Here is a 17,741-nt window from a genome sequence, read left to right as displayed (position 1 = left end):
TTATATTTCAAAAGAATCCATGGTGCTACATCCTTTCTTCACTTAATCTGCACAGTTTGAATTAAAAATCAGCACTGTGACTGGGGGTGTGGCACACACCTGTAGGCCCAGTGGCTCAGGAGGCTGAGGCAGAAAGATCGCAAGTCCAAAGCCAGCCCAAGTTACTTGGTGAGTCCCTAAGCAACTTAACAGGATTCTGCCTCAAAATTAAAAAAAAAAAAAAAAAAAAAAATAGCTGGAGATGTGGCTCAATGGTTGAGTACCCCTGGGTTCAATCTCATGTATCCCCCCTTTTTTAGCCCCGCCCCCAAATCGACACCATGCAAGTGGGAATGTAAAATGCCACAGTACTGTGGAAAACAGCACAGCTATTCCTCAAAAAGAAAAAAGTGACCATATGATCCAACAATTCCACTTTTGGATATAAACCCACAAGAATTGAGAGTAGAGTCTCAAACAGATATTTGTATTCCCATGTTTCTGGCAACATTGTTCATGATATCCAAAATATGAAAACAACCCATATGCCCATCCATGGATGAATGGATAAACAAAATGTGGTATAAACATACGAGAGAATATTATTCCACTTTAAAAAGGAAGAAAATCCTGTCACATGTTGTAACACAGATGAACTTCTAAGACATTATTCTAAGTGAAATAAACCAGTCACAAAAGTTAATTGAAAACTGTACCTCGAATAGTCAAAATCATAGAAACAGAGACTAGAATAATGGTTGCCATGGGGAACAGAGAGTTTTGCTTAATGGCTCTGGAGTTTCAGTTTGGGAAGATGAACACATTATGGAAATGGTGACAATGGTTACACAGTAATATAAAGGTACTTAATATCGCCAAATGTACACTTAAAAGTAGTTAAAATGGTAAGTTTTATGTTACGTATATTTCACCAAAATTTTATTTATTTTCAGCTCTACTGAGGTATGATTAACAAAACTATATAAATTTAAATGCACAATATTTTACAACTTGTAAAAATTAAAATTTAATTTAAAATTTTTTTCCTAACAAATGGAAGAGAAACCCTGGGCCTCTGGAAGTTCTAACCAGGGCACACAACTGCATCAGGCAGCTGGTTGCTTAAACAAGGTATTTTTGTTTCAACTGATCCCTGGGATTATTAGGAAGCTGCTAGATTTTTAATCTTTTCTCTTCCCAGACTGAAAAGGTTATCCAAGGGTATCTCATCTTAGACAATTTCCTCTCCTCAATTACTTTTAAACATCAATCCACAAGGAAGTCCTCTTTGGTAATAAAGATGGGAATGAGGACACACCCACAACAATGTGCTATCTGGGGACATCTTGTTTTAAATGCCTTGCTCAGTGTGCATGGTGCTAGAGGAGGGGATATTGGGCTCTGTTGCTAAACAGGAGCCTGTCACAGGGAAACTTTTTTTTTTTTTTTTTTGGAGGGGGATATTGAGACTTGAATCCAGAGGTACTTTATCACTGAGCTAAGTCCCCAGCCCCCGCCCACCCTTTTTTTTTTAAGACAGAGACTCACTAAATTGCTTACAGTCTCACTAAATTTGCTGAAGCTGGCTGGCCTCAAACTTGCAATCCTACTGCCTAAACCTTCCAAACCCCTGGGATTACAAGCATACACCACCACACCCATCAGAACCTTGTAGAGTTGCACAGTGTCACCTATGTGCTATCTGCCCAGCCTTCTTCCTCACAGCTCCCTTACCCTGAGCAATGCTGATAGAGACCCAGATAGAGGCATGGGTGGAATGGGGACTCCTGGAAGGAAGATTCCTTGGCTCTAAGCCATCTCTAGATGCCCCCAGGAATTATAGGTTATAAAGACCAATTGAAGCCACAGGTAGGAGGCCACCTTATGGGATTTTCCCGTCTTACCTGCTTAGCCAGGATTCCCAGCACAGCAAATTTTACTTATGGGCTAAAGGTGGCATGGAGCCCCCATATGTGTGCTCCCTTCCCTGTTTCATCCAAGTGACAACTGGACATCTAGGAAAGGGAGGGGTGTCCCCACTCTGCTTTGGTAACTGCAATCTTGACAGCTGATGTGTCTTAAAGTCTTAAAGCACTCGGTGGGAGGTGAAGTCTCCTTCCCCTGCAAGGGCCTCCCTCTCCAAGGTCAGAGCCCTTCCTGAGGGTCAGAAGCTTACCTAGGCAGGGGTAGAGGACTGTCCTGACCCTCCCCATTCTGGGGACCCCCACCAATGGGCCCAGCAGATGCAGTGATCAGGGCACAGAAAGTCCAATGTGCTCTTCAAATGGGTCTTGGGGAAGGAGCCCCCGACTGGGGTGCAGCTGGTTACATGGCTCTGCTCAGGGCCAGGTTTTCTGGGAATGAGGCAGGCAGTCCTTCACCCGGAATTCCTGAGAGCTGGCTCCTGCTTTCTCCCAAAGGAGAGACTGTTTTTATAAGGCTTTCAGTTTTGCAGCAGAGGTTACAGAAAAAAAGTTCTGCCACCAGTATGCTTTAGTCACAGGACTTCTATACCACCCACACCCAGGCACACTCACCCCACAGAACCTCCATGAGGCAGGTCCACTTAGGAGTTTTGAGGACCCTGGGCACTTTTGCCTTCAGGGACCTCTTCCTGCATGCAAAGTATATAAAATATAAAAAATACATATATTTTAACAATTGCATGGGTATAAAGATGAATATGTTAATAGTATATAGTAAAATGATTTCTTCTGCCTGAAATTTCAGTTTCGTTCTGATTTTAAAAGAAAACTTTTGGTGGTTTTCTAACACCAGTGCCACCTCTAGTTTCCGGGCTCCTACTAAAGGAGAAGCCAGGTAAATAAGGAGGTCTTTCTACCATGGCTAAGCCGCTCCCAAATGTGCACCCTCTACTGGAGGGGTGAAGACACCTCATCGTTACAGGCCTGGTATTGTGGCATTTCGTGAAATTAGACGTTATCAGAAATCCATTGAACTTCTGATTTGCAACTCCCCTTTCAGCGTCTTGTGCGAGAAATTGCTCAGGACTTCAAAACAAATCTGCGCTTCCAGAGTGCAGCTATTCGTGCTTTGCAGAAGGTAGGCAAGGCCTATCTGGTTGGCCTTTTTGAAGACACCAACCTGTGTGGTATCCATGCCGAAGTGTAACAATTATGCCAAAAGACATCCAACTAGCACATTGCATTTGTGGAGAACATGCTTAAGAATTCACTATCATGGGGGCTGGGGTTGTAGCTCGGTGGTTGAGCGCTTGCCTTGGGTGCGTGAGGCAGTGGGTTCAATCCTCAGCATCACATTAAAAAATAAATAAATAAAATAAAGATATTGTGTCCATCTACAACTAAAAAAAATATTTTAAAAAATTCACTATAATGGGAGCTGGGGTTGTGGCTCAGAGGTGGAGCGCTGGCCTGGCATGAGTGAGGCACTGGGTTTGATCCTCAGCACCACATAAAATAAAATAAAAATATTGTGTCCACCTAAAACTAAAAAATAAATATTTAAAAAAATTCACTATGATGGGGAACATTTCATTCTCAAAAATTTTTTTCTCTTCCTGTTATTGGTAGTTCTGAAGTTAGATATTTTTTTTCAAAGGCTCAAAAGATACCTAAGTATATGATTGCGAATGAAAAAACAGTGGACAGAAATCAGGTATTGGTCGGTTTTCCATTTTCATTGTGTGTAAATTTTTTTCTTTTCTTCTTTTTCTCTTTCTTTTTATCTTATTTTATTATTTATTTATTTTAATTTTAATTTTGAGGTGCTGGGGATTGAACCCATGGCCTTGTGCATGTGAGGCAAGCACTCTAACTTCTTAGCTACATCCTCAGTCCTGTGTGTGAATTTTTAACATAAATGCAGGCATATAGAGCATTAATGAAAGTCAAAATTTTTCAGTGAACAAGTTTCAGTAGTTCAACTTTATAACAATTATAAATAAAACTGTTAAAACTTTCTGGACAATGCCAGCATTTGGATTTTTTAAAACAAGTAAATTTTTTATTGACGGGAACTAAATGGTGTTTGTAGCATTTTTATCACAGTAGATGCCACCCATTCACTAGACTTTTCTGAGTTGTCCTACATGCAAGTACATGTTTTTAATGTTGTCTTCTGTGCTGTTCCTGTAAGTTTGCTATTAAAATACATTAAACTATAAAAAGAAAATAGAATAGGGCTGGGGATATAGCTCAGTTGGTAGAGTGCTTGCCTCACATGCACAAAGCCCTGTATTTAACTCCCAGCACACCAAAAAATAAAATAAAATAAAACTTTTGGAGGGAACCTTAAAAGTGTTGTGGCTAGAGCCTCCCTTGTCTATTGTCTATTCCAGTTCTGCATCAAGGGACATTCGAGTAGAGACAAGAGACTGGCTAAGTGGGAGGGTTCAACCTTCCCAGTAGTGTGACCTGGGCCACTCACTTCACCTTTCTGTGCCTCAGTTTCCTTACCTGGGAATTATAATATTGTCTACCTCAAAGAGTTTATGAGAGGATTACATTAAAACCATATATGGGGGGGGAGATCATATATGGGCTGGGGACACAACTCTTTAGTAGAGGGCTTGTCTTGAATGTATGAGAACCTGGGTTTGATTCCCAGTACTTGGTGGGGGGGGCGGGAGTTACATTATTTAAGTACCTTGGTCGAAGTGATGCCTGGCACCGATGCTCTCTATAACAGAGTTAGCTGTCATTTACATTCTTGCTGTGGTTGCTCCTAGCCACCTCGCTAACCCTCTGAACTCTTAACCAGCACTGTTCTAGAAAAGCAAGGTGGGGCTTCCAGTTTATAGGGATATCTCACTTAGATTCCTTGGAGCAGAAACAACCATTTTAAAGTGGGTCTTTCAGTAAAAGGAATTTATTATAAAATTCCTTGGCAGAATTGCCCATGGTGAGCCCTGAGGAAATCTGAACTACCAGAAATCTGGTGGTGTCCTCTTGACCTGAGAGGGTAAATGAGGTTACCGGTGGGAACGAGGAATCACAGGACTGTAATCTGCCGCCTACTCTTCTCCATCTGTTTAGCAGGTGCCAGAGCTCAGGGAATTTAGGGCCTTTTAAAATGTAAAGGCCTCTGGGATAAATTAATTTCTTAATCCCTTAACAGTCACACAAGAGGAAGGTCTGACAGCTGGGTTTTCTGAGGGGACAAGAACGAATATGTGTCAGGGTCTTTACATACATTATCTTGCTTAATCTGGACAACAGTCCCATTCTTAGGGATTACTGTCCCCATTTTATAAACAAGCAAACAGAGGCTCAGAAAGGATTGGTGACCTGCCTAAAGGTCACCCTACTCCTTCCTACTGCCCCCAGAGAACCATGAGTCCTGAGAAAGGATCAAGGGCAGAGAGAAAGGCAAAAGGAAATCAGCCTGCCTGGATCTGTCTCTGCCTGAAACACTCTGGGCTTCAGTTTCCCCACATGTACAAGTGGGGAGTTGACCCAAGGATCCCTTGTCACCAGCTTTGCTTACCCTCTTCCCCACCTGGCCAGACAGCAGGCAACTGCTATGGTCTGACTGTTTATGTCCCCACAAAATGCATACATTGAAATCCTAACCCCAAAGGTGGTGGTACGGGGAGGTGAGACCTCCGGGAGGTGATCAGGCCATGAGGGTGGGGCCCTTTTACGAATGGGATTTGTGACTTTATAAAAGAGACCTCAGAAAAGTCCCCCACCCCTTTCCTAATGTGAAGTGAGAAAGCGCTGTCGATGGATGAACCAGAAAGTGGGCCCTCCCTCATCAGACCCAGAATGTCAGTGCTTTGATCTTGAACTTCCAGCCTCCGGAACTGGGAGAAGGAATTTTTCTATTGTTTCATAGGTACCCAGCCTGTGCTATTTTGTTTTGGCAGCCCAAACTAGGAGGCAGGGTCCCCTGTGGCATTTCTTTAGTTCCTGAGGAGTCACCAGTGTTGCCTCCCCTCCCTGACCAACAGCATCACTCCTTTGGGGTCAGGTGTGTTGAGGGGTCTTTATAATGTGTTAGATTGCTCAGAAACCTCCAGCTAGCCAGAGCGGCCAAGCAGAGGAACTGTTTTATATCCAGATCCTCCCTGCCTGCTGGGTTTTTTTTTTTTTTTTTTTTTTAGCAAAAGAAAGCTGGCAGCAGCAGCTTGCCTCCTTTGTGAAGGTAAACAGCTGAGTCACCGACTCCTACTTCAGTTAACAGCTCCACCACTTCCTGCCCACTCTCTCTACTCAAGGAAGAGTGATTCCACAAGCTGGGGGGGGGGGGCCTTCTCAGACTGTGAGGGGGAAAATCACCTGCCCCCAGGAGGGACTGTGGCTGAGAGAACCAGAAGGGGCAGCATGTGCAGTGGCCCTGGGGACAAGGCCTACCCATCAGTGAGGGGAGGACACGGTCCTACCTCCAAAGGCTGGCCTCATGCTGAAGTCGTGGTCATCCACTCTGAGAAGCTGCTGAGGTTTTCCTGTTCCGATTTTGGTCATGTCGAGGTTCTTTTTGTAAGAGTTACTGCAAAGAAAAACCAGAAAACAGGATCTATCTGTAGGCAACTTTTCTCCATCCTGCCTTGTCCTTCTCAGCCAAGGAGAGGGAGGGCTGAAGGACCCCACCACCACGATAGAACCCTCACAGGAAGACCACCCTGAGGACCAGGCCTTCCGAAGGTGGACCACCTCCTGGGCAGAGCAGCATTCTACTTGGCACAAGGCTCCTAAACTGTCTTGCCAAAAGTTTTGATTGAATGAAAATAGTGGGTTTGAGTGTTGGGGAATGCTTTTTTTTTTTTTTTTAATTTCTCATGTGTTATTATAGTATTGGTTTTGTGATTAATATGCTTCTGAGGAAAATGTGGTCCAAGTTTTAAAATAATGATTTTATCCAGCCAGACCTGATGCTTCTTCCATCAGTCCCAGTGGCAGGTTTCCAGAGGCCCTGTGGGGTCTCCATCCCAGGACAGACAGGCGAAGCCGGCAGGTCATGGCCACGGGTGGATTGAGTTGCTCTGAACACCCAGCAAGATGGTGACGGCCAGAGCTGCCACCCAGCACTGCAGGCCCTGGTTCTTTCTAGACCCTGGACTTCACCTCAACCACACACAATCCCAAAGCAGTCAAATCCAGAACACTCTACAGCAATTGTCTACTGACAAGGTTATCACCAAACGAGAAAAAGAGAAAGAAAAGGACAGAAAAAAAAAGTGAAGAAAAGAAGACGGGAGTGGGAGGGGGAAGAGAAAAAGAAGAGAAGAGGGAAACCTCGCACAGCCAACCCAATCCACAGCACCTCGTCTGCTCTTCCTACAGGCTCACTGGCTTGTGCCTAACACCTGAGTTATTTTACATGTGTCTCACTTAACCTTCTAAAAGGGTTGGGTCTGAGTTCAGCTCTGTGTCTGTCATACTAAGCACAATGCCTGGTACACAGTGGGTATTCAATAAATGGGATCAGCATGACAGGACAATGGCTTTTAGAAGGAATTTTAACCAGTTTCATTTTAGCCTATTTGGTCAAAATTATCCAGATGGTTCTCAGGCCTAACCACATATTAGGGTCGTTCTTGGAGCTTTCAAAAATCCTAGTACTCTGGCCACAACCTAGACCAATCAAATCCATATCTCTGAGTGGGACCTGAGCATCAGCATTTTTTAAAGTTCCCCGGCTAATCCCCAGAGAGCCAAGGCTGAAGAGCACTGCTCTCAACTAAGCATTTTTAGATAGTGCAATCCCTTGCGACAATAAGCTCTATCTGGCTTTGTGTCTTGTTGGCTAGACCAGTGATTCTCAAACCTTGCTACTAACAATAATCACCTGGGGGGGTTGTCAAACTACTGATGCCTACCCAGTCCCAAGCCTAGAGATTTAGATTTAATGAGTTTGGTCACAGCACTGAGAGGTTTCAAAACCCCTGGTGATTCCAAGGTACAGCCATGTTTAAGAACCCCTAGGATACACTTAAACCCAATACTTGTGGCACAGTCCAGGGAATTGCCCAGAGCTCCTGTTTATGCTGATGATTTAGGTGTAAAAAGGTGAGAAAACTAATTCACATGCAGAAAGAACCAGATTGTCTCTCAGGGACTGTGATTCTGCTACACGCAACATATAGGAGATTTTCAGAAATAAACGAAGAGGTTTCGAGTGTTCATTTGTACATACCCCAGTTTCACTCTCTATGTCGTTACACTTTATTCGCTCTTGAAACAAATGTGTGTGTTTCCAATTTAAACTGTTTAAGAGGAAGGCAGCATGTTTCCCCTCTTGGGATCTTGGAGACCTCTCCCTGTGAAATTCTTAATGTTCATTCTCTACCAGCTCTGCCTCAGATGGTGTGATTCAAAGGGAAATCAAAGCTGTGCTGATCAATAAAGTAGCCACTAGTCAATGTGACTGTTTAAATTTTAATTAAAATTAAATTAATATTCAGTTTCTCAGTTATACGAGCCATACATATGTGCTAGTGGCTACTAATCTGAACAGTGCAGATATATAACATTTCCGCAACATGCAAAAACCCTTTGTTAGTTCTGCACTAACTGGTTGAGGTTGGGTTGCCAGGGCCCCAAACAGATTCCATTGTAAGCCCCACTCTGGGAACCGCCTGGCCCCCTTTTACAGCCCTAGACCTCCCAGTCATTCCCCACTTCCAGTGAGGGCTCTGGCACCACTGTCTGAGCATTTGTCCCTCCCAAATGTCGACATACATATAGACTGCCCTTCCACACTCTGGTGGCACAGTTCCTCAATTGCTGGCCTGAAGTTCATTTGCTGAACATGTTCCTATGCACTACTGTTCTGCCCATCTGTGTTCCAGTCACGGGGAGGGCTCTGTCCTCACAGGGCTTATAACCTAGTGGGAGACATGACAATTGAACAAGTGGACAGATAAATAACGTAACTCCAGGAAGTGCCAAGTGCCATAAAAAATGACAAGAAGAGAGATGGGTTGGGGTAGAGAGCTCATTAGAAGGTGGCAGAGAAGTGTGAGACCAGGAAGGAGTGAGGGAGGGAGATGGGGAGCTATGAGAAGATCTGAAGGAAGAGAGAACAGCATGGGTGGTGCCCTGGAACAGTCTAGCTGTGAGCAAAGCCTCCTCACCCAGCTCATTCAGTTTCAAATGCACTCACCCTCTACCCCTTGAACCCTGCTGCTATCTTCAAACTGCCCTGTTTTCACATTCTTCAGCAATGGCGGTTCTGAAGGACCTAGGGGCTCAGCAGACATGCCTGACCCTCCTCCCCACAGAGCCATTTGAGTTCTGCCCTCAACCCCCCAGCTCCTCAGCTTCTCCCTCTTTCCCTGTGCACTCCTATTAGCATTCAATCTCGATTTCAGAGTCTCCCCTCTTGAACTTTTTCTGCACTGTAGGCAGAAAAACTGTCTATACCCCCTGTTCTCCTCTAACTCACACTTCATGCAAAATTTATTGACAGTGGTAGCAATATAGGTGTTATATTCTTCTTTCCTTTTTAAAAACAATGTTTGAAGACCTAACCTTCAGAGCAGTCTTAGGTTCACAGCATGGCTGAGTTTCTACCTACCTCCTGCCCTCCCAGGTGTACCTCCCCCACCACAGTGGTGCATTTGTGATGAACCTGCACTGGCATATTTCTCGTTTGTGCTTACATTAGGGTTCACTCTTGGTGATGGATGTCAGTGAACATGGACAGACCCATAAGGACATGCAGCCACCACGACAGCATCATACAGAACAGTTTCACCATCCTAAGCATTCTGCCCCAAAACCAACCAACCAACAAACAAAACAGCCCCACAAAAACTTATTCCCTCCTACAAGAAACACTCATTTCCCAAAGATGAGCTCCAACACTGCTGTCCCCTCCTCACTCACCAGCACTTCTCTCCCATCTCATGCCCACCCGCAGGTCCTGCAGTGGCCCTGCTAGAACTGGCAGAACCTGGCTCCATTAAAAACTTTGTCTTTTAGGACAAAGCAGTAGGAGGGGAGGCTTCCTCCTACCTACCATGCCCTCTCAGTCTCCATTGCTGCCTCCCCTCCTCCTCAGCCCATCCAGGGTCCTCAAGACCCTGTCCTAGCCACCTTTTCTTCACTCCCTGCACTCATTTCATCAGGGTTACCTTTGCCAGTGGTTTATATTGTCATCAATATGCTGAGGGTTACTAAGTAATCATCATCTCTCTGCTCTAGCCCTTTACATCCAACAACCACCTAACTGAACACCTGCTGTTGAATGTCCTAGAGGCATTTAGACCACACATCCAGAGCAAGAGTGTATTCCCAACAGCTCAGGAGGCTGAGGCAAGAGGATTGCAAGTTCAAAGGCAGCCTCGCAACTTGGTGAGGCCCTAAGCAAATTAGTGAGACCCTGTCTCAATTTTTTTAAAATTAACAATAAAGGGCTAGTAATATGGCTCAGTGGTTAAGCTCCTCTGGGTTCAATCCCTGGTAGAAAGGAAAAGAGGGGAGGGAAAGAAGGGGGGAGAGGAGGGGGAGGAGGGAAGGGAGAGGAGGAGAGGAGGGAAGGAGGGGAGGAGGAGAGGAGGGAGGAGGGAGGGAGGAGAGGAGTGGAGGAGGGAAGGGGGAGGAGGGGAGGAGGAGAGGAGGGGAGGAGGGGAGGAGAAAAGGGGGAGGAGGAAGGGAGGAGGGAGGGAGGAGAGGAGAGGAGGAGGGGAGGAGGAAAGGGGGAGAAGGAAGGGAGGAGGGGAGGAGGAGAGGAGGGAGGGAGGAGAGGAGGGGAGGAGGGGAGGGGAGGAGAAAAGGGGGAGGAGGAAGGGAGGAGGGGAGGAAGGAAGGGGGAGAAGAGGAGGAGGGAGGAGGGGAGGGGAGGGAGGGAGGGAGGAAGGAAGGAAGAAAAGACAAACAACACATCCAGCTTGATGTGGGACGTATTAAGTGTGAAGTGACCTCTGTTGGAGGATGAGTGGATGATGATCAGAAAGAACTGAGAGACAGTATGGCTGCGGGGACACACTGGGGCCAGGTGGAACTTTGGAAGTTACATGAAGAAGTCTGTCTTTATCCAAAGGCAATTAAAAAGCAACCAAAGGTGTTGAGCAGATAGAGGAAGAGGCCACAATCAGATTTGCTTGTAGAAAGACTCACTGTAGCCACACACACCAGGAGGGAAATTTCAATTGAACTTCATCCCCTAGAGCTGGATGTGCCACTTGGAGTGTGTGTGTGGTCATGGCCAGGAACTTCCTCACTCACTCATCTCTTCCCCAAGCCTGGCCTCCAGGAGTCAAGTGGGACTAGGCCTGGTTCTCTGGGTAGTGACAGTGTGAGGGGCCGTGACCATAAACCCCAGCAAAGGCACCAGGGAAGGCGGATGAAGAGCTCAGCCAGGGGCTTAGCAGATCATAGACATTAAATTGTGAGTGCAGCCGGCTCACTGCCCCTCTGCCTCACAGGAGCAAATCCCTCTTGTCAACACAGTCTCCACATCTATTTAGAGAAGGATTAAGGAACCGGAAGTCCCAGAATGCCACTACCCCAAGGAGAGAGAGGAGATTTAAATCCCACCACCATTAAGGGCTCAAAATTTTTGTAAGGGACCAGTTGTTTGATAACTCAAGTCACCAAGATCCTAGCCTGGGCCCTTTGCCCGAGCAGGGGCTCCATTCATCCTCTCACAGGTATGGCCGCACTCACTATGGGCAGCCTTAGCCCTCAGAGCCACAGCAGGTCAGCCAGACCTTCACAGGACTCAAACCCAGCCTTTTAGGAGGAGGTGAGAGTAAAAGAAAATGTGATCACCATGCCTTTGCAAGCAGGGTTGGGTCATGTTGTTGTGGTCTGTTTGGCAACAGTAGTTATCATGATAACCATGCCCTGGCACATGGCACCCCTTCTCTGTGCAGGCCCTGGCTGTGGGTTTAGACACACCTCACCCCTTTCTCATATCTCCTCTTCAGCAGGAGAAACTGAGCAGGAAGATTAGGAAACACAGCCACATGGCCAGAGAGTGACAGAACCCCGTCTCAACCTGGCTCCCTTAACATTTTAACTCCTTTTCTTTCCCCAGACTCTTAGCAAAGGGTCATGGTCACTGGGCAGCCAGAGGGTGAATGTGTTTACTGGTCCAGCAAAACAGAACATGATGCAAACCAAGAGAAGGCAGGTGTCCCAAGGAGGCAGTAGATGGGAACATAAAACATGAAGAGGACTCCAGGCTCTGAGACCAGAGAGGACAAAGACTCCCACGGTCCAGAGCTTGGTTTATATTTTCAGCTCTCAAGGGAGAAGGAAAGCCAGTATGTGGTCACGAGGTCAACTTGTGCAATAGTCGGCGAGGAGGGGGGATAACATGGAGAGGAAGCAGGAAGAATAGAACAAAACAACAGCTGAGAGCAAGCACTCAGGGAGCAGCAGTGACTCAATAAATAGGGACATGAAGGATCAGGAAACTGAAAGCAGTCATCAAAACAGCCACTGCTAAGCAGAATAGTTAATGTGCATGAGCATCTTGGCCAGGGTAATGCCCAGAAGGCTGACGGGATACAAGAGGTCTTGACAGTGTGTGTGAGTGTGACCGTGTGTTACATGGGAGTGACTATGGGTGCAGGACATCTGTGGGGCATGTGACTGTGACCATGTATACTGTGTGTGTGACTATGAAACCTGGTGTGTGGTGTGTGATGTGTGTGTATGACTGTTAGTGTGTGATCAGGACTTCCAAGAAGTGCTGTAAGACTAAACAGAAAGAGTTGGTCATTTGACTAGTAGAGTGTACCTCCTCTGTGTCCATAATTACAGTAATTTTGGAAACTTAAGTGTCAGAGGCTTGACTGAAAGTTGTCACAGGGAGATACAGCTATGTAATTTTCTGACCATGTGCATTCCCAGGTAGATTCAGAAATGCCCAGAACTGTGTTCGGTAGCCTTGGATCAAGAATTATTTTATGTTCTTTGAATATGTATATTCATCTCTTCCCACTTTAACACTTCCTGGGATGAATTCAAGAAAGTGTTCTGCCCCTAAGAGTCAGATTCAAGCTGAACTCCCGCCATGCAGGTGCCTGGAAATGAGACTCTTGGGTCTTCTGAGATGTGATAGAGATGCTGCAGCTGAGGTCCCTGAGAATCCCAGGGCTGAACCCCAGTACCATTCTCGGGGATAGACAATTTCAGATGATACTTTTCCTCCAGTCTTAGTACGCTGAGAACCTATGTTCTAGTCCTTAGAGCCACCAGCACACTGTATAACTTATTCATGCTTCTGAGTCACTGTTTATGCTCCTGTAAAATGAGCCCCTGTGGGCAATTTCCTAATGCATGTTCTAGGGGACAGGAATTCCACAAGACAGTTGTTGTTGTTTCTAAGAAATACTGCAACACTTACCCCCCCCTTCAAGTTTCACAATGTCTATTTGCATAATGAAGTCTTTAGAAGTTTTGCTGCAAAGACATCTGTTTAAAATGACCTACACCAGGATTTCCCAATCTCCTTTGACCCCAGATCCTCCTCTTCACACATCCCCTGCTCACACTGCTTAAAATTAGAGCTTGGGGAGGTGGCTGGACCACGTGACCTCTAAGGTCCTTCCAAGCCTATGATTCTAGCCACGAAACCAGGATAAGCCCTCCAGGGTGGGCCTCTTTCCTCTCCTTCTGGAAGATTTGATCTGTTTGCTTTCAGGCTGAGTTCGAATAGGCCTTACAGAATATTTATGTCTCCTAGAGAAGCAGTCTCCACAGGGTGCCAGAGACAGGGATTATAACTCTTATTTGTATTTTTCCTAAAAATAAGGAAGCAATCAAATCTTAATTTAATGTACATATGTATAAAAGTATATGCATATAATCTGTAAGTAAATATACACTGTAGGCATCATTTCAAATATTATACATATAATTTTTAAAAAATTTTTTAGTTGTTGATGGACCTCTGTTTTATTTATTTATATGTGGTGCTGAGAATTGAACCCAGTGCCTCACACATGCTAGGCAAATGCTCTATCACTGAGCCACAAGCCTAGCTATACATTTTTTTCCTAGGAGTTCAGGTTAGATAGATAGATAGATAGATATAGATATATATTTTTTTTTCCCTCATGCCAAAATATTTGATTGTAATTAGCAGGCCTCTATAGATAGTTCCTACTGGACATAATCCTGAGAAACAAAGCAGCACAATCTAAGAAGGGTAAAAAAATTTTTACCCACCATCTACGCCTATCTGCCTTAATTCAAAACGCTGTGGCTGGACAGAGGCATCTGAACACAAGGCTCAATCTAGTCCAGCTTCCTTCTTGCTGTGCGACACAGTATTTGTGCTTTTTTTCTGTCTGGGAAAGGCTTCCAATAGGACATTTAAGGTGTATCCCCCAGCCCTCCTGGGGAGCTCTCCTCCCTGTGCCACAGCTGCTACTGCAGAGTGGCCTCCTTCCCCTCCCTCCTGACCTTACCTTGGCTTGGGCATTTCCAGCTGTCCTGTCCATCTCTTCCTCCTGGGCTTTCTGCTCTCCACAAGAACCATCAGGCAAAACAAAAACAAAACGAGTCTTGTAAAATAAGGCATTTTGTCTACGTCTACGATGCAACAGCCTGCTTTCCAGTGACCTTCAATGGGGCAGGTCTTCCCTGGCTCAACCATTGATTCCGTCTTCAGCCTCCCGACGGTGCTGCTCCGAGGGGCTGCAAGGGCATGGTTGGTGAGACTGATTTCCCGAGTCACTATTTGATTCTGGTGCCTCTTCCACCCACACACACAACCCACCAGGCCATGACACAAACACCAGGCTTTTGCCTTCCGTGCTGTTAGAGATTGGCCATTAGTCAAGAAGTTTGCCCTCCTGGGAAACTCTGCTTCCGTTCAATCCTAGAACGGCTTTGGCTAAAACTGTTATATAAAAAAAAAAAAAAAAAAAAATTAAATCTCTTGAACATGCCAGCTTTTTTGCTGAGATCATTAATCCATCTCTCTGGCGGCATAAAACCAGTCTGTCACATCAGCAGGGAGTCAGCGTGGATTTGTGCATGGAGAGGAGTGCACGAACATGTTCAGGAGATGCTGAGAAACACATGAATGACCTGTTTTCAGAATGTTGCTTTCTTTCTTGGTCTAAGAATGTGCTTTTCTTATGGCGAAGGATTCCTGCTTTCCCCCCAATACACACTTTTTTGTTTGTTTTCAGTGAAAACATATTTTATCAAATCATAAAACATATTCCTGTTTTGTAGAGCAAAAATGAAATGAAAATTCATGATTATGTAAACTCTTTTTTTCTATCATGAGTGTTAAATTAACTTTGGTCTCTGACCCTGAAAATGTGTGAAGTCAAACATCATAAATTAGGTTTGATTCCTGTCCTGCAATATGGAATTATGCACATTAGAAGTGCAGAGATACATACAGTTAGGTTTAACTGCAGAACAAAATACTGCATGTTTAAAAACTGTTTATTGCTTGCTTCTGTGTCCTAGAAATAGAGAATCTAGTGTGGTGGGAATGTAGGGAGATGGGAACAGAGGCAAGGAGGGAGAGGCAGAATGGAAACAGAATTGTGGTTTATCCTGTAGGGAAGAAAGAATCGAAAACAGCAAAGCAGGACAACACAATCCATTTCATTTTTTAAGGAATCCCTACTTGGGATAAGTTGGAACAGGAAAACTATAAAAACTAAAATGGATGAGATCCTTCTTGAAGGGAAGGAGAAAAGAAGAGGAATGAGATTACCAAGTTAGTTCAGAAGTGGAGTACATTTGGTGACTCCTACTCTAGGTGATGAGAGAATGGGAGAGAGAAATCAACGACAGCAAAATTCTCATTTGCAGGTAGGTCTGGAAGTTTAGTTGGAGGGTACCACCAATAACTGATGATATCCATTATTAGGTGGGCAAGCGTGGTGGTGAGATGAGATAAATATTGACCAGTGGAGTTTGAGGAGACATCAGACTTCTAGATGGCCAGCAGCAGCTGGAGTCTGAGCCTGGAGCTCAGGAAAAAGGCATGGAATGGAGAAATAGTTTTGGAGTCATTAGGATAGGATGGTAGTTTAACCCCAAGAAAGAGTGAGATCTTTCAGGGGCATACAAAAAGCCCATGTTTCAGCACAGGATCTTGGAAAATCAATGCTTTTTTTCTTTTCCTTTTCATTTTATGGATTAAACCTAGGGGTGTTTTACCACTGAGCTACATTCCCAGCCCATTTTATTTTATATTTTAGACAGGGCCTCTCTAAAATGCTAAGGCTGGCATTGAACTTGTGACTCTCCTACCTCAGCCTCCTGTGTTGCTAGGATTACAGGCATCTGCCACTGCGCCCTGCAGAACTGATACTCTTGAAGGATCCATAGGGCAGCCAGAACAAAAGGAGAGAAGAACAAGAAGTTGGCTATGAAACCAAAGAGGCAGAGTTTCAGGAAGAGGATAGTTAACAGTCAGTGCAGTGAAGAGGTCAAGCAAGGTGAGAGCAGGGGACAGCTACTGAACCTGCCAACTTGGACATCACTCCTGACATGTGCAGTTTTGGTTGTGGGATGTGCTGGGAAGGAAAATTACAATGTAATTACAAATTGTAATTATAAATCACAATGGGAGTGGGAATGCATTTGTACAGGGGCTCTCTTTCAGTGGTTCCCAAATCTGGCTATTTCTCAGAATTATCCAGAGAATTTTTCTTTTATTGCTTGCAGTAATGGGGATCAAACCCAGATCAGAAATTTTAAAATTTAGCGGTAAAATATGAGAACAAAGTTCTTTTTTATGGGTTTTTTTCAAAAAGATTTTTTTCCTTTCTTCCACTTGGAATAAGTCTCTAAAGGACCAACCGGAACCCTAGAATTGTGCCTGGATGTTGTTAATTTTCAAGAAATAGTTGTTTTGTTACTATTCGTATGACTAGTTCATAAGAACTATTGTGATAACAGTAGAGAGAGAACCACAGATGGATGGTATAACTTTTTACCACAACTTTATTGAATTATCATTTATATACCATAAAGTCATGCTTTTAACGGGTGATTTTTAGCATATTCAGAATTGTGCAACTATCACCACTAATTTTAGAATATTTTAATCTCCCCACAAAGAAATCGCATACCCAGGGGCTAGGATTATAGTGCCATGGTAGAGTGCTTGCCTAGCATGGGTGAGGCACTGAATTCAATCCTCAGCACAACATAAAAATAAAGTATTATATGTCTATCAAAAAAAAAAAATCCCATACCCAGTTACAGTCACTCCCCATTCTCTTTTCCTTAGCCCCTAGCAACTACCAATCTTTCTCTATGGATTTGTCTATTATAGAGACTTTAAACAGAATCATACAATATGCAGCCTTTTTATACCTGCTCACCATGTTTTCAAGGTACTTCTATATTTAGTATGTTTCATCACTTCATTCTTTTTTATAGGCAAATAATATTCCATGGTTTAGATAGAACATTGATCCATTCATTAGTTGGTCATGTAGGTTTGCACCTTTGGTCTATTAACAATGCTGCTATGGACATTTGCATGAGTTTGTGTGTGACAATGTTTTCTTTTGGATACATTTGTGGGAATAGGATTACTGGGTCATATGGTAAGCTTGTTTTCTTTTTTGAGGAACTACCAACCCATTTTCAAAGGGACCACATAATTTTATGTTCCTACCAAAAATGTAGGAGCGTTCTAATTTCTCGGCATCCTGGCCAAACACTCATTATCTGGCTTTTAGTCTAGCCATACTTGTGAGTATGAAATAATATGCATTTCCTTAATGGCTAATGATGTTGAGCTTCTTTTCATGTGGACATTGGCCATTTGTATTGCCATTTTTAAAGTCAGGTTGTCTTTTTTTTTTTTTTTTTTTACTATTAAATTGTAAGTAT

The 17,741-nt window shown here is 44.3% G+C and overlaps 1 protein-coding gene across 1 annotated transcript in view; it reads right to left on the bottom strand.

Annotated features, from left to right (window-relative positions):
* Positions 1–14,678, bottom strand: part of Gabrr2 (gamma-aminobutyric acid type A receptor subunit rho2) — a 50,732-nt gene extending 36,054 nt beyond the window's left edge. The window contains exons 1-2 of the mRNA XM_076858431.2: positions 14,333–14,678; positions 6,347–6,453 (exon numbers count right to left, since the gene is read on the bottom strand). Coding sequence (XP_076714546.2) covers positions 6,347–6,453; positions 14,333–14,520 — 295 coding nt within the window. The 5' untranslated portion in view covers positions 14,521–14,678. The remainder of the gene's footprint in view (positions 1–6,346; positions 6,454–14,332) is intronic.
* Positions 14,679–17,741: the final 3,063 nt, after the last annotated feature.

The sequence above is a fragment of the Callospermophilus lateralis genome, chromosome 6 (assembly GCF_048772815.1).
Source record: "Callospermophilus lateralis isolate mCalLat2 chromosome 6, mCalLat2.hap1, whole genome shotgun sequence".
Lineage (NCBI taxonomy): Eukaryota > Metazoa > Chordata > Mammalia > Rodentia > Sciuridae > Callospermophilus > Callospermophilus lateralis.
Note: the sequence above shows the minus strand (reverse complement) of the source record. Positions and strands in the feature narration are given on the sequence as shown.